The 24538-nt window shown below is 35.8% G+C and overlaps 2 protein-coding genes across 2 annotated transcripts; one reads left to right on the top strand and one right to left on the bottom strand.

The window, feature by feature from the left end:
- The first annotated feature begins 1971 nt into the window (after nt 1-1971).
- LOC140015820 (indole-3-acetic acid-amido synthetase GH3.17-like) lies at nt 1972-3542 on the top strand. The gene is made up of 2 exons (XM_072068645.1): nt 1972-2373; nt 2734-3542. The coding sequence occupies exons 1-2, from the start codon at nt 1972-1974 to the stop codon at nt 3313-3315; spliced, it is 984 nt and encodes a 327-aa protein (XP_071924746.1). The 3' UTR covers nt 3316-3542.
- Nucleotides 3543-16572: 13030 nt separating this feature from the next.
- On the bottom strand, nt 16573-17670 carry LOC140015818 (uncharacterized). Its single transcript, XM_072068644.1, has one exon. The coding sequence runs from the start codon at nt 17668-17670 to the stop codon at nt 16573-16575; it is 1098 nt and encodes a 365-aa protein (XP_071924745.1).
- Between the last annotated feature and the right edge of the window lie 6868 nt (nt 17671-24538).

Here is a 24538-nt window from a genome sequence, read left to right as displayed (position 1 = left end):
GCATCTATTGTCTCAAACAGTTGGTGGTGTTACACATATTTACAGGTTTATCATTTACTGTCAAAAGTAGTTCAATAAGTTGGGACACTTCAGTCCCTCAACTATACAAAAAGGGATAGTTCAATCCCAATGCTTCATTAGCTAGGGACACTTAGGTCCGTAAAGTTCAAACAAAAGAGCACATAATCCCCTAAACTAAAAATTGTATCCAAAATTAGTGAACCTAGTGCTCCTTCAAGCATATGCTACATTACACCAGAACCGCAGCTTATACAGAGAGACAAAAATTACATCTTTTCCATCCCAATTACATAGCGCCATTATGCATTGCATTGCATGTTGCACTATGTTATTCTACTACACCATTGCTTCTTTTCCCACATAGATGGACATGTTTCTTGTCAAACTCCAATGATGACCTTTATGGCCCAAATTTGAACAAAAGCATTCATATAACAACAACCCAATGAAGAAACAAGTACATCTTTAGCCTCCTTAGTTTTGCTTCCTACAGCTTTGAGTTCTCTTGCAACCTCTCAATCTTAGATTTCAATTTGTTTTTTGTTCTTATTAGTCCAGGGATTATATCCTTGGACCTTTGACACATCTCAAGATCCACTCAATCCCAATAACTGCATTCCCCCGTTTCCTACATTGACAACACCATTGAGAGAGTAAATACAGGTTTACTTAGATGCATTGCATACAAATCGGAACCATAAGGGAAGAAGTACAAACAGATATAATGGAAATGGAATTATCCTGTAATTTGGACATCGACAAAACCTTCTTCTTGGGTTTAAATCTGTCCATATTGCCATCATCAATGCTTGTTTTCCACTGTTGCATGTGTCCCTAACCATCTCTCCTTTCTCTTCTTTCTTATCTTCAGATTTTCTAAAGCTCTCAACCTCTTAGTTCATACCCCTCATTTGGATATTCAGCCAATTGCTCTCTTTTGTATTAGGGCACATCTCTTCCCTTTTATGAATTGGATCGAATCAATTATATCACCCGAATGTGCCTAATAAAAGGAGGGAAAGTTTCCCTCCTTTTCCCTCCTTTATGCTAAATAAATTTCTTTCTTTTTATATCTTTTCTCTGAATTTGCATCCCCACCCTTGGTCAATGGCGCTTGTTTTGTACGCTCAGAAAACCCTGACAATTGTCAACAATTTTACTTAATTGGGACGGATTCAGTAGTTTGAGGACCTAAGTGTCCCATTTTAAAGTTTAGGGACTGAAGTGAGAAATTGGATATAGTTTAGGGGGTCAAAATAGAATTTATCCAATTTCATTTGGTAGTCAACTAGGGAAAGGGACTTTCTGAAACTGCTAGGCAATTGCATCATACAATTGATGACCCACATGGTGGTGGTGAATTTGAAATTGGATTTCGTTTGGATAGTGAAATTATCCCAAATAATATTTCGCTTGCATCATAAACACATTTCCCAACCCACCTTTTTATATTTCCAACCACATTTTTATCTCACATACATCACATCACAAAAAGTGCTACAGTAATTATTCCAAATAACATTTCAAATAATACCCTATCCAAACAAACGAAATTGCTTGTCAAGACACAATTAGTTGCACTGAAGAGGAACATTCATTTTAATTTTGCATATTATTGTATTACTAGTATTTTTGAGATTGGGTTCACTTGGTAAGGTTTGTTCACATCATCTAAGGAAAGTTTTTTTATTTGAAACTGATCTAAGGGAAGTTCAAATACAAGTATCGTTACTAGCATTCTCTCATTAGTATGTAATCTATAAGAGCTGCTATAAAGCACTCCATATGACATATGGAGGATTTCAAGGTGCTTCATATGACATATGGATAATCAAATTTTTCAAGGAAAATTGGCAAGAAATGTCTTCGAACATAAGAACTGGGCAAATGAGTGATTGGATCACTGACCCTAACTGCAAAAGGGCTGTCTCCTTGATTTTGAGCAAACAAATGCCGGACTTGGCTGATTCAATTGATCTTGTATGCCAAGAAAAGTCTTGGGAAGGGATAATTAAGAAGATCTGGCCAAGGACCAAGTATGTCATGGCCATTATTACAGGGTCCATGGCACAATATATCCCTGCGCTTGAGGTCTATACGGGTGGGTTACCTGTAGTTTCACCAGTTTATGGTTCTTCAGAGGCAGTTTTTGGGATTAACATGAAACCTTTGTGCAGTCCTTATGATGTCTCGTATATTTTTATACCAAACATGGCCTACCATGAGTTCTTACCAATTGACAATCATCAAGATCCAAACTGCACCATCAGGAAAGATGCTCATTTGGAAGATCACATTGTGGATCTTGCTAATGTTAAGATAGGCCAGCATTATGAACTTTTTGTCACGACCGTTGCGCCTTTATAGGTGAGATTACTGTACTTTTGAATTGACCCTAACTGCCTGTGGTGTACCACAAATATGAACTATAATTCTGTTAGTCTGACCCATGAAAAAGTATTCTATAAAACACAGAAGTGCCTCTTGAAGGTGTCTACTGGTCTCCATTTTAAACCCTTTATCATGTTCTAAAATGGATGGTAGTTCCATTAATTTCTACTTAACAATTGCCTTGGACATCTGATGTTCAAATTTGTCGAATATAGGTTTATTACATTCTGTTTTTCGGTACATTTATTATCCTGATACACACAACCAATGATGATTAGACAGTTAAATGCTTAAACACTCTAATATCTAGAATATTGATAGAAGCGTGTACTTTCAGGTTTATACAGGTACAGAATGGGGGATATTCTCCTGGTGACAGGTTTTCACAATATCACTCCCCAATTCAAATTTGTACAAAGGAGAAATGTGGTTTTGAGCATTGACACAGATAAAACAACTGAACAAGACCTCCAGAATGCAGTTACAATTGCAATGCATATCCTTGAACCACTTGGGCTTTTGGATTACAGCAGCTATGCTGAGACATCCTCTATTCCTGGTCACTATGTACTCTTTTGGGAGCTTCAACTGAGATCAAATGATGACTTTCCTGTACTTGATCAGGTTAATATGGAAAAATGCTGTAGTTTAGTGGAACAATCTCTGGACCAGAAATATAAGTTGTTGAGGAATCAGAGCATTAGTACCATTGGTCCTTCGGAAATTAGAGTTGTGAAACAAGGAACATTCAACGTGCTCATGGACTTTTATGTTTCTCAAGGAACTTCTTTAAACCAGTACAAGACACCTAAGAACATAAAGTCTGAGAAAGCCATTGAAATTCTGGACTCCAGAGTAGTGGGAAAATTTTACAGCAGAGAAGTGCCTAATCAAGACTCGTAGCCTGTGGTCTTCAAGAATCTTTTTGCATATTTCATCCTAGGCGTTCACATACCTTGTCCTGCAATGTCGAATTTAAAAGTACTTCACCATTGTATGGATGCATTTGTGTTCTACTATTTTCAGTTTGTTTGTGAAGCTTGGTGGATGAGGATAGTATGTGAAACTCTTGTACTCATCAAATTGAGGGAAATGTTATTCTAGTAGCAAAAGATGTTATTCTCCTCTCATGGAGTTTCCTAGTGAGAGTTTATTCTCTCTTAAGAATTTTTAGTGATGTTTTCTCCTCTCATAGAGATTTCTACTGACAGCTTTTGTAGTTCTTTCTTATTTTTTGTATTAGATCTAAGTTTTCTCATATTTGGTTGTCGAATCTAAAATCTTTTAGATCTACCTAATTAGATCTCACTTTAACATCTGAATTTGAATTAGTTAATTAGCAGATCTAGGAGAACATAAGTAACACAGTTGGAAGCATGCATATATGATATTGGGCCAATAAATGTTTTATCTTTTGATATTATTGGAGTTTTACAGTGTAATATTCTATTAATTTTTTAGATTTGTAATATCAAGTATTTGTTTTTTAGATCTATTTGTATTTGTGTATGATTGATGTAATTTGTGCTATTAGTATAGATTTAATGTTATGATGATGTTTTATTAAAAAAAAATTGGTCAAATGTAATTCAATAATGAATTCGGACTTCAGATTTTAGCTTTCAAATTTCAGTTTTATTAAACGCACCCTAAGACTTAAATTCTTTGATACACCTCCAAAAGAGTTTAAAAAATTATTGAATTTTAGATGTCATGGACTTAACTATACTCGAATTGGATGCTGTATAATGTAATAGATTGGGACCACAACCCTCCATGGGGTCTTAAAAAAAAAAAAAAAAAAAAGAGTAGTGTTTCAATAAGCATATTAACCTTGAATAGTGAGGCAATCAGTTAATTAGGATATGACAAACTAATTATGCCTATGATCCGAAGCTAATAAGTACTGGTAAATTAAAAACGGAAATGAAATTTTCAAATTTGCATTGGATAAGCTTTGGAACTCTAGTACATCTCAAAATTACCCAATACCCAAATCTTGAAAAGAAAAAAACAAAGAAAGCTACTAAAAGGTGCAAGGCATCATGCTTATCGTTTGATAAAATCCCCACAACAAATATTATATTGAAAGAAAAACAACACCAAATATCATATGATCTACTCAAACAAGGAGAGATAAAAAGTGTTGCAAGGACATCATCTTAAATGCCGTGTACCCTACTCGCAGGTTCCATATCTGTTCTATTTATCAATTGCAATGAAATTGACCTTGTCATGAAAAATACGCATCCAGCCTATGATGACCGTGGGGACAATCAATTATTGGCGTTATAGGTACTGACATGGATTGAATAACAGTCGGTGGTTCACTTTGCGTCATTTGTCTTGCCAGTCATTTCGAATAAAAAGTTGCATCTCACAATTGGAAAATTTAGCAATTCAACGTGATCAGTTACATAGTGATGTTTTTAAACTCCGACAGTGCTTGCCAGTCTGACTGATTGAACCGACATTTGGTCAGATTTTCGGTTCAAGTATGGGTAAAAACCCGTCTGTCAAAGATTCAACCAAATATCAGGTTTGATCGAAAATCGATAAAATTGGTATAAAAAAATTAATTCTTTAGAGTAAATTTTACATATATCGACAATGAGTTATATATCATATTATTACCAATTTCTTGAATCAATAATCCGTAAAGAGACACTTGATGTGACAGAAAAAGTATTAGTAGAAGATTGAGGAATGCAAGCAAAGACTTAAAAAAACAATGGCCTGAGGGTAGCAAGAGATGAATGCCCAGCATTGGAAACTAATGTTTTAAAAATCGAACCGTTAATTGAACCGGTGAAGTGAAAGGGTCGAGCTTCAATCGGTCGGACCGATTCAATCTCGGTTCAATGAATTTTTTAAAAAATTATTTATATAAATATTCATATGTACAAAATAAGACATGTAATGGATTAATTTAATACTTTATATGATGAAAGGTTTACTATTTTTTAATAACTTGGATTTTTTAAAAATAAATTTTTTAAATTATAAGTTAAAACAAATAAATTTCATCTCAATTTCAATTATATCTAAATCCAACCCAAAAATATCACAATATTTTGAAATTATACAAAATTCACGTCTATGAGAATTTAGATATTGTGAACTTAAATTTTAATTTACGTTTTAGAGATTGCAATTTAAAAAAGGAAGTTTGGAGTTCGAACGAAGTCAAGAAAATCGAAAATAGAAATGTAAACTTGATAAGAAACAAAAAATGAGATAAAAGTGAATGGTTGTAGCATTAAATAATTTGGGTTAAAAAAATAATTCATTTTTAACTTTTTTCAATTTAATGGACAAAAACAAAATTAAAAGATGGAAGAAAACATCAATAAATTAAAAATAAAGAGGTTTGATTAAAAAGGGAGTGACAAAAAAAAAGAGGATAGAGAGAGAGAGAGAGTTGAAAATTAAAAAGAAAGAACCATGAGAGGATGAGATTTTGTAAAAAAAATGAAAAAAAGAAATATGAGTGTTTGCTTTATATAAATAAGTTATCAAAAAAAACTAATAAGATGTGATAGTGCAACGGTTAATACATTGGTCTTCTATTACAAAGGTTTTGAGTTCGAATCTTGATAGCTGCATTTTGCAAAAAAAAAAAAAAAAAAAAAAAAAGAGGAAGGTTGAAAACCGGTTCAATAGCAGTTCAATCGCGGTTTTTACGGTTCGATCGGTTCTTGACCGGTTTTCTGACAAAGTCAACTATGGCATTGAATCGGACTGGTGCCATGGCCGGTTTGCAGTTCAACCGATCGAACCGGCCGGTCCGATCCGATTTTCAAAAACATTAATGGAAACAACAGAGTATACTCGGGAAGTGAGTTGGTGACATCAGGAGCAACAACAATGCGAGAAGTAGAATTCTAGAGACGCTGTCCTTGATATTCCTTTTTTGCACTAGAGTTTGTTACACTTAACAATAGTATGACCTAAGCGATGATAATACTTGCATTCAATAGTTGACTTATTTGTTGAGGTTGAAGAGGAAGGTGCAGGAGATCGGGATGTCGAGCTCGCCTGACGAGAGGAAGCGAGAACCATATCAGTAAAAGCGTGGAGTAGATGTATGCCATGTGACAACTCCACTTCTCCTCAGGGCGAACCCTAAGGATTAGCGAACTACTTGTCCAACTCTTACCGAGACTCAGTCGAATAATGAACTAGCAACCCAAGAAAACTAACGGAATATCTTCGAAGTAAAGGGTACAAACCATAATGAAAATATAATCGCCACGCTAGCTTCCCAAACTTAGAATATAAAATTAAAAGTCAAACTTATAACTCCAAACTCAATTTATATAGTATGCGGCAAACTTACAAATTCACGCTTACAAAAGTCAAAATTAAAATCTTCTAAACAAAAGGTTACAATCCAAAGTACAATTTCAAGATAAGAGTTAAGGTTATGAAAGTTCTTGACCACAGTTCCATCCCAGATTTGCTAAGGAAAATAAAAGAAGTGAGGTGAACTGAAGTTCAGTGAGATTTCAAATAAACATGTAAACACATAACCAATTAGAGACGTAATATAAACAAGTGAACACAATACAATACTAGAACAAGTTAATCACAATTCAATTCAAGGATACGGGTGGCTTCCAAAAGCGAAATGCACTTAAGTTTGATCGTATCGAAAATCCGTTGACTCTCCGTCAACATTTGCATCCAAGGATGTAATATCCGTAGAACACCACTTACTCCAATTTTCGTCCACCAGTCAACCCCCTTACCAGAATCGAATACGTCAAACAGAATAATTAGGTAATACTCAAGTATACCAGTTTCCAGATTTTAGTAAACAGTTCTCAGGGTTTATCGGCCTTCTCGACCAAGCCCTTGCTAGCTCAATACAACCGATTCACCTATGAGATTGGGTACCCAAACAGTCACAGTAGTTGATGGGATATCACCCAAACGATACACATACAATCAAATATAGATAAATCACATCTTAAAATATTAGTATACAAAGCCTCAGTGGAATCGAAGGAGGTCGAGTGTGATAAAGTACACGCTCGCCTCAAATTTGTCAAATCAAATATTTATATCAAACATCTTAAATTAAGTATTCAGATATCTCACATAGACAGGGAACAGGTAGTGGAACACTCACCTGTTAAGAAATGCAGAGTTTATTCGTCAAGTTCCTTGGTTACGTTCACCTCCGTTTCCCAATCCTAGGGCAACGAATAAAATCGTTAACAATCTAGATTCATTTTCTAACCCAAACATAAGTTCATTAGGTGACCAAGTGGGTTGTTAATCGACTCAATTTACCATGCAAGTTAGGCCAGAAATGTAAGAAAAGGTCATAAGAAAAGCAGTTTGACAAGTACAAGAAAGTTGAGCAAAAGAAAAGTCTTATTCAAGTTCAAAAGTGTTTTCGCAGTAAACAGTCACACATGTGCAGTCTCAGGAAAACGGCCATATCTCACTGTAAAAAAGTCGGAATCAAGTGCCATTTGCGGCGTTGGAAACTAGACTTGAAGAGCTTTCCAACGGTATAAAATACAAACTCTAGTTCCTCTCCTATCAGTACCAATAGTCTGGGGAAAATGACTAATTTTTCTATTTTGCTCAGCTCAATACATTGACAAAAATTACCCCATTCTTCCTTTCTAACCTCATTTATTTTGGCTCAAATTCATCCAATTCAATCCCTTAAAGTTCATAATACAGGGGTCAAGTTAAATAGCACCATTTAAGCTTTAAATTCAACACACAAAATGAGAAAATGAACCAAGACAATCCAGCCAACAAGGAAGAACCAAAACAGTCCGCTATCTTATCCAAAATAACTACTTTACTTGCTCCATTTCACCTCAACTCACACATAAACTTAGACCAATGTTTAACCAAGATTTTTTAAGCTTAATTAAGGTTCAATAAGTCACAAAAATCAAGGAAAACCTCCACTCCATGGCTGGACAACAAAGAGAAAGAAAACAATCCCCAAGTTCACATTCAACTCCAACCTCCATTCTTTCATTATTGTTAACTTAACCAATATTCCAAGAGTTATCTCTAACCTTAAGAGGGTCTATAACATGTTAATACATCAAGGAAAATCATAAACAAAGTTTAGATAAAATATCAAACACATGGCATGCCATACAATCAACCCTACTTCCACTGGTTGAACTCAAGGAGTTTAACCACAACTAACATCAACTCAACTTCTAGTTGTGTTCAAAACTTCAAACTCTTGATATAACACAATAAAGCTAAGATTTAAGAATCATTTACCTTTCTTAAGTGAAGCTTGAATCACCAAAAAGTCCTCCAAACAAGAGCTCCAAGCTTGAATCACACACAAGCCTCGAAGATAATTCACTCAACTAACTAGGGTTCCTTCTCTTTTGGTTTTTGCTCAAAGTTTAAGTTAGGGTTTTCAAGCAAGAAAATGGAGTTTTTCTTCTTCTCTTGGAAGCTTGAGAGGGCCGGTCATATGGAGGAAAAAATGGAGTCAACAACGTTTAAATTCTTCTAATTTCCTTGGTCAAATAAGTTGAATGGTTAGGGCATTGCCACTTGTCTCAATCTTGGCCATTCTTCCTTTAAACTTGTCAAATCATGTTTCTTTCCTCCAAATGTTTTTAAATGTCTAATTAACACCCTTAAGCTATCGCATAAAGTCTCAAACACAATTCAAAGGTATTTTGTCCTAATACATATAGTGAAATAAAATGATACCACTTCAAGGAGATGTTACAATTTATGTAGAATGCAATGCAAGGAAATGTTTTAATTTATTTAGTCTTAGGGCAATGCAAGTAATTTTGGAGAATTTATATTTCTAAGTAAGGGTTCTCACATGCCAGCAAGTCTCTTCAGACATCAAGTACTTAGAGAGCAGTATCAAGGGAAGGCAGTAGCTTTCTATTAAGGATGGAGGTTTGAGTATATTCAAACTCGTCAGCAATGCCATAAGAAACTGAATAAGGCAATGAGAATCGCGGTAGGCATAAAATTTGTCTACTTAACTGGTATATTCCCACCTTGGTTCAGATTCAATAATTTCATCCTAAATGTAGACCATGTCAAAGTAGAAAATCTTGAATAAATTGGACAGGCTGTTGTTTCAAAGCATGAGGACCAAGGGAAAGTTGGTACTATAGATCGAGAAAGATCAATAGCAATGTAACGGTCGGCTATGAAGTTTCAAACTCCCTTCGCAGTGTCAAATTGCTTAAAAAGGCGATTAATGGACAAGCACAGAAGTATTAGTAATCCAAGTGATAATTATATGATTATCACTATCTCATTCTTCGAACCAAGCATTGAATTTGTTGGAGGATTCCTCAATGGTGGCAATAGGATGAGTGGTGGCATTTTTCCAAAGTTTGCGATCACAAAGAAAATTTAGAAATACTTGAACCCAATAAGGATAATTAATGCCATCAAGAATAATATGAATTGACGAATTGACTGAGATACATCTGCTTGAACCATGCTGATAGCCTATATATATATATATATATATATATATATATATATATATATATATATATATATATGAGAATGAATAACAAATAAGTAGCACTAAACCATTGAGGCATAATCAGACAAAATGAATGCCAAACTTGGATTCAGAAGGTTCGAAAACCTTGGGAACTGGTTTGAGTGGTAAGAAAATTGAGTGTAAAAGTGTTAGACCAGTCAAAGAAAGAAGGAACTTGAGTGAACCAGAAGAGAATCAGATCTGGTCTGATTAGAAGGATGCTGCTGGAGTAAACAGCACAAGAGAAGCGCAGGTTCGGTATGGCCTGTGAAGCAGCATATGGGTCATTGCTGGAGCTCGAACACGCACGGATCTAGACCTCGGTAATATATTGACTGGAGCAATAAACCAACCGTGACTGATCAAACAAGTTGGAGTCAAACCACCAGCCTTTGGGCTAGTAGCCACCACCAAGCTCTTAAGATTTGGTGGTGTGGGAGGTCAAGGTTTTAAATCTTGCCTCCCACCAATTGTCACAATAAAGTGGCTCTTCTAAAAAATTCAGATAGATGCGTAGTGCACCCGTTTGGTTTGATGGTGATTCAGTTCTCATCTGCCCTTCAAGGTCCAGTGGAGTTTCCCCTTAAATAGATTAGGATAAAGTAGAATACAGATAAAATAGCGACGAATGACAAAAAAAAAAATTAAGTTGGGGTCAAATGGAACGGGCAGTACTTCACCAAACTGGCACACGAATGAAGCTAATGCCAGATACCCGAAAATTATTAAATTGATTACGAGCACATGGAGACAGACGGAGTGCTTGGGTAATCAATGAAACTATTTGGAAATTGACAAATTGGAAGAATCAGTAGCGAGAAAGTCTTTGTTAAAAAAAAAAAAATTTGAAAGAAAATGGAAAACGAAATTATTGAGAGATTGGGCAAAAAGCTCTTGATACCATGTTAAAAGATATCAATTTTGGAGAAAAATGTTTATTGAAATCCTAATTTGTACAATGATATAACGTCTATATTTATAAGTTTTACAAATTAACGTAGACACCTAAACACAATGAACCTACACTAATATTATACAAGGTAAATATCTTAACTAATGATGTAATTGATCCTAATTGACATTCCTAATCTTGCTAATTAGTACTAATTGTTACAACATAATATTTTACATTAACAAAATCCTATTTATCTAAATAAACACAACTAATTATGCTTTTCGTTTTTCTTGCTTTTGCAAAGATCATCTACATCAAACTCTTCTCCACTTTGCTTTCCCTTGAAAAGCCCCTTTGCAGACATATATTTCTTTATTTAATTCTTGTACGACGAAGGTGATACTAGGACATGGTGTTGTTTTGTTATCATTTTTTTTTTTTTGGTTTTGTTATCAATTGAAAGCCACTTTTTTTGGTTTAAAGTATCCTTCATTTTTTTTCTTTTTGTTTTGGCCTTTTGGGTATGTATCTTTTGTGGTTTGAAGTTTATTTTCTTAAATTACGATTTTGTTATTTTGGAAGTTTCCTTTTCTTTCTTTAGTGGTTGGAAGAAATTACAGTTTTTAATTTTCGCAACATTAGTTGTACTGTTTTTGACTTCTCATCTTACCAAGAAACTTTATTGGGTACTTAAATAGTATTTTTCCCACTGAAAAGGACACTTACAGTTAATGGTTCCAAAGTTGTTCGATGTTACTCTCATTGTAAGATGAATTTAAAGAAATAATGTAACTGATCTGGCGCAGAATCATCATCGGTGATGGAAAATTTTCAGATTTCTTTATACATGTTTATAATAAATAAGAAAAACAATGGACCAATGAGTTGGCCAATTGGACCGATAAAACTCGGAACTAATCACTCAGTCGATCGTCACTCATTTTGACTGAGTTGAAGAACATTGCAGTGAAGTTCCATTGCTGGTTTAGTCGAGTTTCAAATGTATAGGACTAAAATGCTGCAAATATACTGACAGTGTATACATTTTCACCATTGGATGTATAATATATAATTTGAATTTGAAACCCAAATTTTGCAAATGTGTCGTGCATCCGATCGTACTAGTATATACACTGTCAGTGTATATAATATTTACTCTAATTATATTTACTTCTCTTAAAGTTTGATCAAATTACCAAATGAGCCCTATAACTTGATTAAATTACAGCCAACCCCTTGAATGAGAAAATGTTTATCAAATTCCCTCTAACGTTAATTGCCATCAGAAATTATGCTTGCATGAGAACAATATATGATTAATCCCAAAATACCTTTTAATAAATTCAGCTTATTACATTTACAGCCCTTTAAGTTTTATTCAAATTTTATTTACCTCTCCCGAGATTTGTCAAACTGACAAAATGAAATTTAAAATTTTGTCCAAATTAGCCAATTATTCAAATAGCCAAACTTTTATTTACTAAACATTTTCCACTAATAAATTGCATCAATTGCAACTATGCCGATAAAATTCTCACAATACCTATCAATTACTAATTTTTTTCTATCCATTTATGGCATCACTAATGATAAATATTTTGGTCATTGGCGTAGTTTCTTTAGCCACCATTGTTACATTTTCTATATTAACAATTCTTTTTCATGTCAATGTATAAGTAATCAAACTCTTTTTTTAAAAAATAGAAAACCTATTTTTTTTACATCCACTACTAAGCACTGAAAGTTAAGATTTTCATACAATGACTCCCATTTGGAAATCAGAAGTAAAATTCCTAAAAGGACACTTATTAAGAATTAAGGATAAAAATTTAGTATTATGTTATGGATAAAAATTCATATAGTGTAGCTAAATACTATTTTCACACAACAAATAGCATATATATATATATATATATATATATATATTAGTATAATGGAAAGAGTGGATTGATCGAGTATGGTAACAACTGAAATAAGTTAGTCACAAGAAGGAGAAATTAAGATATTTTCTCATTTTATTTTTATTTGCTCATTTCTTAGTTGTTAGTAATTGATTTAGTTCATTTAATTTAGGCTTTGTTTTTCATGGATCACAGTAAAGCAATTTTTTAATAAAGCATTTGGCTATTGAAATGTTAAATTGCATTGTGGTCAAATTATAGGGACTTTTCAAAATTTGGACAAATTTTGAGGGCGATAAATGTAGTTTTTTGCAAGGCACAATTTTTTCATTTCCCTACTACCGTTTTTGTTGGGTGTAGACGCTATTACTCGTATGGGTATACATGCAATTTGCTCAAATCACAGGGTTCTTTTGATAATTTAATCAACCTTCAGGGAAGGTAGATGTTAAAACCTGCAGAATAAAAAAGTCAAATAAAGTTTTAGTATAATGTAAAGAATTATGACATTATCCAGTCGTCATTTATTGAATGTATGTGCTTGTCAACTACAGCTGCTGGAAAGCTTTTGTGTGTGACTTCGGCCAATAGCAAGCAAAAAGGGTGAAGAATACTTGTCTACATCTTCTATAAGTACTTCACCTATACAAACATACTAAAAACATAAACCATTGAACCTATAAAAAGAGCCAGCACAAATGAGAAAATAGAAGTGCATTAGAAATTTTAGCCAATGGAACACTTTCAAAAGTCTATTTACATTTTATTGTATATCTTATCAAATATCTCATCAAAACCAACATCCTCGTCACGTCACTGATCGGACAGCTCTACTCTACTTGTCCCTTTGGGTCAGAATAGCAGGTCTTAATCCCTCTCTCTTTTTTTTGTCGAAACGATAGGAAATTTCATTGTCATAAAAAAAAAGTTACATGTACGAGCAACGGCTCGAGGGAACTGTACAAAAAGTGTTCAAAGAACACTGAGGAAAGTTCATTCCTTATCCACAATTACGCTTAAAGCATCTGCACTCAGTTTTCTACTATCTAACATATTTTCTTCCTTTTCCAACCCAAAAGAGCACATGCAAAACGGTCTTTTCAGATTCAAAATATCCTCCAGCAATGTAGCCATCTTGCTATATGATGGTTGTTGCTGTGTTAGTTGTTTCCATAACCCTTTGTTACAAAAGTTGAGTCGTACCTTTCTCCACTGCTGGTGCACAGCTTTACACAGAGCCATTTTTAAAGCCAATGCTTCATCTAACATTTTGCTCCCCAGGCTTCTTTCTTTCAATACCCAGTCTGCAATTTTAGTGTTTGCTATTGTTCTTACTGTGACTCCTATTCCAAGGCCATTCTGTTCTTGCTCCTTTGCTGTTGTCACTGCTAAAATTATAGCCCCTTCGTTTCCAGTGCTCTGGCTTTGTTGTTCATTTGCAGGGACTGTTTTTTCTGTACTCTTCCTATCTCCCTGTTGAAGCTCTATACCTTGTTCCAGCCATTCTTTATGCGCATGGTCTACTATTCTCATTGGTGTTGACCTAGCTGAGCTCTCAAATTCCTTCTTATTCCTATCTTTCCATACCTGCTACAGTATATTTGCTGTCAATCCAATATGATCCCTCCCTTCTGGTCTACTCCTTGCTTCTGAAATTCGCAGCCACCATCTCTTGAAATGTCCCTTCTGGTCTGTTGCTCCATCCCATTGAATGGGAGCTGATTTCCATATATCCATAGCATGGGAACAGTTGAGCAGCAGATGTTCTATAGTTCCTTGTGCCTCACCACAAGTTGAGCATATAGGATCGTCTATTCTTGTTCATCTCCACACTACCTCCCTGACTGGTAAGGCTCCTTGAATACACTTCCAGCTGAAGTGTTTGATTTTATGCTTAACATTAAGCCTCCACAGTGTATTCCACATCTGAGTCATTTGTTGGCTTTCTTCTGAGATGCTTGATCCTGCTCCCTCCAATTTGCACCTCCTCTTGCTTCTACCCCTCTCTATCAGCATTTTATATCCTGAGTCAACTGTATACTCCCCTCCCGCTTTTGATTTCCAGTAGAAGCTATCTTCCCTCCCAGATAGGCTTAGGGGGATACGTACGATCTTCTCAGCATCTTCTTTGCTGAAATTGCTGAATATGATATTCCTGTTCCATCTCTGCTGGCATATTAGCTCATCCACTATTTCCAGTTCACAATTACTTATTCTGCACATAGCTGGCTTCCCCGTGAGTGTCTCTGGTATCCATTTGTGGTCTCAGATTCTCGTGCTTCTACCATTTCCAATTCTCCTGATCAAGCCTTCATCAAGTAAACCTCTTGCTCCCATTAATCCTTGCCAAATCCATGGTGCGTTCTTACGAGGGGTGCTTTGTAAAATGGATTCTTGAGGGAAATATTTAGCCTTTAAGACCTTACTGACAAGAAGGTTTGGCTTAGTTAGGAACCTCCATACCTACTTACCCAGTAGAGCTTTATTGAAGGCTTCCAAATCCTTGAATCCAACGCAACCTGCGTTTTTGTGAGCTACCATTTTGTCCCAAGATATCCAGTGCATTTTATTTCTTCCCTCAGTTTCTCCCCACCAGAAATTAGACATCAAAGTGCTAATGTCTTTGCAAAGTTTCCTTGGCAGCTTGAAGCATGACATTACGTATGTAGGCATGGCCATTGCAACTGCCTTCAACATGACCTCTTTTCCAGCTAAGCTCAAGAATTTATTTTTCCAATTCTGAAGTCTTTTTTTTATACTTTCTCGTACAAAACCAAAAATCTGATCCCTCATTCTAGAAATCACCATAGGGAGTCCCAAATACTTCCCTTGCCTTGCTTCCATCATCCCTCCTAAGATTTGACATACCTCTCCTCTCTGTTCACATTCCATATTCTTGCTGAAGAAAACTGCAGATTTATCAAGGTTAATGAGCTGGCCTGAAGCTGTTTCATAGACTTTTAGAACTTTCATTATCTCAGCCGCCTCTTGCTTGTTAGCTTTACAAAAGATGAGTGAGTCATCTGCGAAGAAAATATGGGTGAGTAGTGGACCTTGCCTGCTGATTTTCACCCCTGAGATCCTCTTGCTCTCTTCAGCTTTCCTTAGCAGATTAGAAAATCCCTCAGAGCATATTAAGAACAGGTATGGAGACAGTGGATCTCCTTGTCGAATGCCCCTTCCTGGTGAAACAAACCCTTTAGCTTCTCCATTACAATTCAAGGAATAATTGACTGTTGTCAAGCAGCTACTTATCCAATCAATCCACTTATCGCAGAATCCCATTTTTTCCATCATTGCTTGCAGAAAATGCCACTCCACTCTATCATAAGCTTTTGTCATATCTAACTTGATTGCCATGCAGCCATCTTTCCCATACCTTTTGTTTTTTAGGTAATGCATGTACTCATGAGCAACAATTACGTTATCTAAGATTTGTCTATTTGAGATAAAGGCTGATTGGGTCTTGCTTATGCATTTGTCCAGGACAGTCTTTAACCTATTAGCCAAAATTTTAGAGATGATTTTGTAGAGCACACAACAAAGATTGATAGGCCTGAAATTCTTTAGGTTGGTGGGGTGCTGGATTTTTGGAATAAGGGATATAACCGTATGGTTAATGGATTTAAGCATGAAGCCTGAGCTGAAAAAGGCTTGGATTGCTGGGATAATGCCCCTCTTGATGGTACTCCAAAATTTCTGGAAAAATAGTGGAGTCATCCCATCTTGACCTGGAGCTTTTTCAGGGTTCATGGAAAAGAGGGCACCTTGAATTTCTTTTTCCTCTACTGCTTTGGTCAGGTTTGCATTCATCTCCTGAGTGATGGAGTGGGGAATACCCTCTAGGATTTCAGACATCTCCCTCCACTTCTAAACAACTCCTTAAAGTAACCAGAAATTTCATTCATTATCTCATCCTCATTCTTAGTCCAAGAACTATTACTTCTCTGCAAATTTCTGATTCTATTACACACTCTCCTACCCTTGACATAGGTATGGAAGTACTTGGTGCTCTTATCCCCCTCCTGAACCCAACTAATTCTAGCTTTTTGTCTCCAAAAGTTTTCTTCCTCCTTGCAGGCAGTGCTCAACTTATCTTTAATTTCAATCAGATTTTTCCTCCTAGTCACAGCCTCTAAATTTCTAGCTTCCTCCAAATCTTTCTTTAGAGCATTGATTTTACTCCTAGAGTTAGCTTGGAAAGAATTTCTCCACTTCAAGAGTTCAATTCTGCAATTCCTAATCTTTCTAGTAACTTTAAACATCTTGGAACCTTGCTCTTCCTTATTCCAGGCTTTCTCAACCACTTGTTGCACACCATCCTTTTGAAGCCATCTCTTGTTGAAAAAGAACCTTCTTTTTTTCCTATCTGTTGCCGGGACAGTGTCTAGCATAAGTATGAAGTGGTCTGAAGCAAGAGTGCCTAAGTGTTGACATTTTGCCTTCTCAAAATCTTGGAACCAATCGACACTACAAAGGCACCTATCCAGACGTTGCCTGATTTCACTATCATCATTCCAGTGATTGCTCCACGTCCAAGGTTGACCTTCAAAACCAATATCTAATAAGTTATTATGATCAATGTAATCCCTAAAATCCCTAAAGCTCCTCTCCTCTCTAACTACTCCTCCCCACTTTTCCTCATTAGATAAAATGTCATTGAAGTCCCCAGCTATCAAATACCTCGCTCCCCATAACCTTTTCCTCCTACTGAGCACCCTCCATTGCTCCCTCTTTATCATCTGGTCATAACTGGCATACAAACCTACAAACCACCAAGTAATTTGGGTGTCAATATCTTCAATTTTGGCCTCTATAGTGAAGGCAGTAGTGTTCACTTCTAGAATATGTGTATCCTTAGTCCAAAACAAAGCCATGCCACCTGCTCTATTCATAGCTTCAACTACTACAGAATTATCAAACCTGAGACCCCTAGCCATCCTATCAAGCACTGGTTTCCTATTCTCAGTCTCACTTAAAAAAATCAAACTTGGAGAGGAGAGGTTATTCACCTCCCTTGGCTGGGGAACTGTCAAGGGGCTCCCCACTCCTTGACAGTTCCACACCATGACTCTCATTTTCCTTTGGGGGCCCCTTTAAGGAAGGCCCCTCCTCCTCTCCCCTCATATCAGTAGAATACAGTTCCTCCATAGCTTTAGTTTTTTTCCATTGAACTAGCGCAGAGTTGGCATCTTCCATCTCTTCATCCCTAATCAGGCACTTCCTCTTCCCAACCATCATCTGATTATCCCCTCTACCATTTAACTCCCTCAAAGATTTCCTAGTTCTGGTTGGGGATTTCAACCTCCTAAAAGTCCTCTTGGCTTTCATATCTATCACTGCCTCCACCCTTTCAGCACAATGGCTTTCCTGGCAAAGCACAAGAGTTCCTACTGACTCCTCCTTAGTCCCCAGTTCATGAATCTGAGTATGGCTCAATATCTCAACCTATCTATCCTTCTCCATCTTATCAACCTCCTGGGGATCGTTACCTTCTTCAACAACCTGATGCACCTGAGATACATCATAGTTCCTTTCATCTGGGTTCAAACGTTCCTCATGACTACCTTGAGGAACATCCTTACTATCTTTAACATATGTAGATGTGCCTGTATCTTTCACAAACCTGTCATCTGCTCTATCCTTTCTTAGCTCCTGATTGCTATCACCCCCATTCACATTGGTCTTGAGCGTTTCCAGTAGACATTTAGCCAATGTAGATCTACCCCTCTCCTGCTTAACCAATTCTCCATTTCGATAGGACCAGTACCTTTTATCACTTAACACTTCAGGCCTATAAGACCTTTTCAGAGGTGAACTTTTATAATTCCCAGCTCTCATCCATGGGCCATATTGGTTTTCTACATGACTTCCTCCTAGGACTCTCCTCTCCTTGCAGGATCTCTTACTATGGCCAACTACACCTCAGTTGTAGCAAAAATCAGGACACCGTTCGTACTTAAAAGCAATCCACTTAAGAACACCTGCAATCTTAACCACTGTGCCTCGAAGAAGAGGTTTAGACAAATCTACCTGAGCTAATATCTTCAAATGTCTACCCTCTTTCCCCCCAGATTGAGGTACTACCACCTCTCTGACATATGTGAACACTGATCCAACCTTTTTTCCAACCTCTTTGGAAAGCCAGTGAATTGGCAAATTCCAGAGTTGCACCCAAAGGGGCGCTACCGTGAAGGCATTATAGTCTTCCTCTATCCCCTTTGTCCACTTTTTCAGCACTAACATTTGATTGTCAATCACCCAAGGTCCTCCATTGACAATCTTTTCCTTCTCATCAGCATTTGGGATATTAAATTGAAAAACATTAGGCCCCAGTTCCAACAGTCATATTCCTCGGATATCCCCATGCCATAGCAACAAAACTTTTTACCCCTGTAAAATTAGTCACTTTTTCTCCTATAACTCTGCCTATGAGACTATCCATGCATGCTCTCACACCATGTTAAAGGTCCTCCACCTCCAAAATAGCTCCTAAGAGCTCATTCCCCTCCAAGGAGAATTTTTGTAGCAGTTCCAAAAGATCTCCCTCCATGGACAGTCAGCCCTCGCTACTCCACACACAGAGGACGCAGACAAAAACAGGGTACTAGCAGGCCAAAAACAACAGAAAACAGAAAAACCAAAAGGAAACACTAGAGGATTTTACTGGTAAAGACCCAAAAACGAACTAGAAAAAGTAAAAATTGCTCTGATCACGATTACCTTTAAGAGTACAAAGGAAAGATGGGAGCACAGAGTCGCATTAAACCTGGCAAAGGCTTACTCAAGTTATGGAGCTTGTGTCGCTTCAGCTACTTCTAACCATGCAAATCAAATCTCAGTGAGGTATAAGTATCGGTTGCATAATTTCCGACAGAGGTGATGAATCATCCATCTTCGAACTACCTAATGATAATAAAGCGGGATTATGTGTGTTTGAAACAGAGAGTTTGAAAAAGTTTGAGCTATCTGCCTTTTCCCACCAAAAAGGTGAAGAAGCTCCTAACCTAAGAGAGAGCATTTTTACTTAGAGAGAGAAACCCTCTACTTAGTGAGAGGAAGTGTTATTACGCATCTTAATCCCTCTCAAAGGCTACATTTTCCACACTATTTTGCAGTGGGATCTTAGTACAATAAAATTTTTTAAGTCGGCTATTTCTCGATTTTGCTTTTCTTTTTCTTGCTCTCCCTTTGGGATAGAATAGCAGGTCTCAACTCTCAAAGGGCACATTTTGACAGTATTTTGCCGTGGGATCTTAGGACCATAAAATTTTTTAAGTCAGGTATGTTTGCTTTTCTTTTTCCTACTTTTCTTTTTCTTGTCTAATAGCAATAATTTATATTACTTCTATCTTATAGGAGAGAGGAGTATATTGCTGTATTTTCTGGATTTTTCTAACAAAGGAAGAATGAGGCTTCCTTGTAATACTCTAGGTCGGGTTTAATCCTCCTAACCTAGTGTAGGGCAAAAGTTCTAAAAGGTTCTCTAGTTAGATCAAACCTCAATGATTAACTTTTCTTTTTCCTGCTCGATCAAGTTACTTTTCACCATCCTATTGCTGAAAAGCTGTTAATATGTTGATTAACCATACAGATACAGTTCTTGATCCTATTGTCGTTTACACTAATGATTACGAGATTTTAGGTTTACACTGTCGAATGGTCTGCATTAGCAGATTGAAAGTCAAACTTTTTTTTTTGTTTTGAAAATGACGACATATCCAAGCACACATGATTATTTCCGGAAGGAAAAGCCACAAAGAAAACACTTAAGAAAAATATTAAGTAATCATTATTGTAGTAATCTTTCTGGGGTAATCATTATTGTCTTGATCAAGTAATGCAGTATTGACCAACCAAAATGGATACTCGTCTTTATTTTTGTTTCCTTCATGCAACAACCGATGTACTATTCCTACTATATATTACTCCCAAGATAGAGGATAAGGGGAAGCTAATGGAACTTGTGTATGGGATAAGAGGAACTTACCAAATCTCTCTCAAATCTCTTTTGTTAGCCTACTAACTAAAGGCAAAGGCAAGTTGATTAAACTATAAAACAGTCTTGATTCCCTTAATTGTTGATGGCTACTTCATCTCTACTATACAGGCATCCAAAAAAAGAAAGCTTCTTCTTCCGCTGTTCCTGTCTTTATTTTTAATTTTCTTCGAAGGTTTTTAGTCTATTGTTTTCAGTGTGTTTAAATAAATCCCTTCCTTTGTTCTGGTTACTTTTGGTTTAATGAAGGGTTTCTTCTTCTTATCCCTTAATCAATCTATTCATCTTATTCTCTTAAGGATGAGGGAGGAAGAAAGGAGACAAAATAACAAGAATTTGGTAACGAGGTATTTTTTTTCCCTGGTTGGGAATTTTCGATCACTAAACTTTTGTTAATCAATTTTTCTTGGTGATATTTATATTTTCTTCAAGTTTATTGGAATTTTTTTTGTTTTTACTGCAACAAAATTCTCAGCTCCTAGTAAAGTGATTGTATTAGAAAGGCTTTGTCAGATCAGTGATGTTATGCTACATTTGTGCTGTAAAATTGTACCAATATTTTGCAATGAATGACAGCATATTCAAGAGGTGTTATAGAATGTTTTGTTATATAATTACTTGGAAAAATCTTTGAAAATAACAGTATATCATTTTTTATGATGTAATGTATGTAAAATATATATATAAAAAAATAGGATTCTCATAATGTTGTAACTCTCATAAGTGGCCTTTCTAAGAAGGATCTTTTCAAGAAGCAAAAATATCATAAGTTCCATGGGTGCAACCAAAAGTCAGCCATTTGGTTTTATCTTGTGGGTTTAACTTAGGTGTTATTTGTGAAAATTCTTGCCAAAAGAAAAAAAAAAAGACATGTTGGAGAGATTAAGAACCGGAGTGAGTGAGTGCTCCTTAGTGCTTAGTAGAAGCTCCCCTTGTTCCTATCCCTACATCCCACATCATTTGTTAAGAGTGTGCGTGAGTAGTACTTAAGTTCCATGGGTGCGACCAAAAGTCACCCTTTTGGTTGTATCTTGTGGGGTTAATTTATGTGTTGTTTGTGAAAATTCTTGCCAAAAGAAGCAAAAATATCAAGCTTTTCATTGATAGAATCGCTGCTTTATTTGAGAATTCAAGAATTATAGCATCCCGTGGAAATTTAATATGGTGCAATCACATTGGCAATGTAAATTATGGATTACGAAAATTACTTCGATTGATCAACGTAGAAAGTTTTTTTTTTTTGTGTTTTATTACCACTGTGATTTTTTAGTAGTCTTGCGGAAATATTTGCAGCTCAGGTACTTCAGGAGGGAAGCACAAATTGATCCCAACGACCAGTGAAAAGCCAAACTTCTGTGCATTCTTCTACATTAACCTCGTTTCTAATGTGCTAAACAAACAAGAAAAGAAAACAAAGAAAATAGAAAAGCTATTTTCAACTTTTTTTTTCTTGATTTATTGCATCAGGTTGAAAACAGCAAGCTGATCTGCTTTTCGATTCAGGTATTTCTCAAACTTGAACGGAGGAAAACGGATGCACTTTCTTTTCATGGCCTCCCTATAACTACTGCTAGTGGATTGGTGGTAAGAAATGTAATAAAAAGTGGATTTACCGATAAGAAATTAAGAAGAAAGACAAAATCCAAGAGGGACTAAATCCTTAGTCCCTCCTTTAATTTTCTACTGAAATCATTTTGGCAGTCGGGAAAAAAAAAACTTTGCTCCAATTTGCCGTGTCTTCTGTACACAGCGGGGGTTTCGTGGTAAGCATTACTCCACTAGGTAAGTAGTGGAGTAACAACTCTAAACACAAATGGTGTTTCAATTTGTTTGATCTGCAAACAGGTCCTAACAAGTGACAAGATGCCAAAAATAGCATGTGGTCTTTTTTTTTTTGTAATAATAAAGTTTAGAAGGAAAAAAGGTTATTCCATTCTAAGCTAAAGTAGGCCAATGATGCATCTTTCAACAATTTATAGTGGATTTTACAGATTGCCTATTAATAAGAGACCGTTGATAATGGAAGTCGAATCTCAACTTCTTTTAAGCAAAATAAATGAGTCTTACCAATTGAACCCACTCTCAACAATCTATGCAATATCCATTCAACTTAGGTTTTTGTATTGAGTTATTTTTAGGGTTTTATAGGTATAAAATGGGGGATATTCTCATGGGGAAAAGTGTTCACAATACCACTCCCCAATTCAAATATGTACAAAGGAGAGATTTTGGTTTTAAATATTGGCACAGAATAAATAGCTGAAGAAGACCTTTCATTAAAGATCATGTGCTTTGTACGTATTTGTAATCCCCTGCAAACAAGGACACAATAGAGAAGAAAATTTTAGATTGTGCACCATGAGGGTATAATAGTTAGTTATGGGTAAATTGGTCATTATGACCATGGGAACAGAGTTGAGCACACTCCTTTAGATTTGACCACCGTTCAAAATGCTATATTTCAAGTTGAGAGTTGCAAACTTCAAGGAGTGAAAATTCGGGGTCATACATTTAACTTTTTTAAATGACATATTTTCTCCGATGGGAGAATACTTTTATCCAATGGCATGAGAAGGGTGAACTTATCAAGGCTAGAAATTCTGATGGCATAATTGTCTTTTCAGCTATTGACATAAAACAAAGTTCATTTCATGGCTTTGACTATTATTCATGGGGTTTGATCTGCATACTTGGTGAATGAAGGGGCTAAACTATAATTGAGCCTGATTGCGTGTGGTTACTTTAATTAACCTAAACTTATCAAGGCTGGATCCATAACTCATTCACATTAAAAACAGTATAACTTTCTTCTATAAATCAGTACGTTCACGTTAATTGTGGAGACATATATAAATTCGTTGTATTTGCTCCACCGTTAACTAGCCATCATAAACTCTGAGGTTCATCAAGCTCTTCGGAGTAGAGTAGGAATACAATATGTTCTTCCACAACCAAGTTAGTAGCAGCAACCATTGTTTTCAACTAGTTTGATCTAAACAAGTCCTAATAGGACGCCAAAAAAAGCATGTGGTCTTAATTTCTTTTTGGTAATTATAACATTTGGGTGGAGAAAAAAGATTATCTTATTCCAATTCAGGGTAGGCTGGTGACGTATTTATCAGAACAAACAATGCTAGGAAATTGCACGACAAATTCTTCTCAAAATTCTCCATTTGTCATATGAAGCACCTTGAAACCCTCCATACGTCATATGGAGCACCTTACAGTGGTTCTTATAGATTACTTGTCCCCAATGTTTAGCTTATATGTCAAATTAGTCCCCACTATTTTCACAAATATAAATTTACCCCTAAAATTCGTGATTTTAGACAGCTTTGGACAACTAATGGAAAATCATCATAACTAATGGTTAACATCAAATTGGCGTTAGTCAAAAGTTCTGAATTCGTATTTCTAGTCCCTAATGTTTCAAATTTGGATCATTATGTTCCCATGAATTTTAAGTAGTTGCAATTAGAGCTTTGAAAATAAAATAATATGTGAGTTAAATTAAACATACAACAAATATGTTCCTAAATTTCATGAAAACACATTATATTGACACAGCATGGTGGTAGCTTATATATATCTTTGTAAAATAAATTACAATTTGGATGACAATATGGCAATAACAAATAAAATATAAAGGAGATTTCTGGTTTTATAATTTAAGTTTATTATAATTACTACTACACAAATTGTTGCATGTCTTGTGCATGTAGATTTTAAATTCTTGTAGCTAGTCATTGTACTTATAAAAACAAATGAAAACAAGTATAAATGTGAAGTGATTATAGGAATTATTTATA

Source organism: Coffea arabica, chromosome 10c (genome assembly GCF_036785885.1).
Source record: "Coffea arabica cultivar ET-39 chromosome 10c, Coffea Arabica ET-39 HiFi, whole genome shotgun sequence".
Classification (NCBI taxonomy): Eukaryota; Viridiplantae; Streptophyta; class Magnoliopsida; order Gentianales; family Rubiaceae; genus Coffea; species Coffea arabica.
The sequence above is the reverse complement of the archived record's forward strand: the minus strand, read 5'-3'. Positions and strand labels throughout refer to the sequence as shown.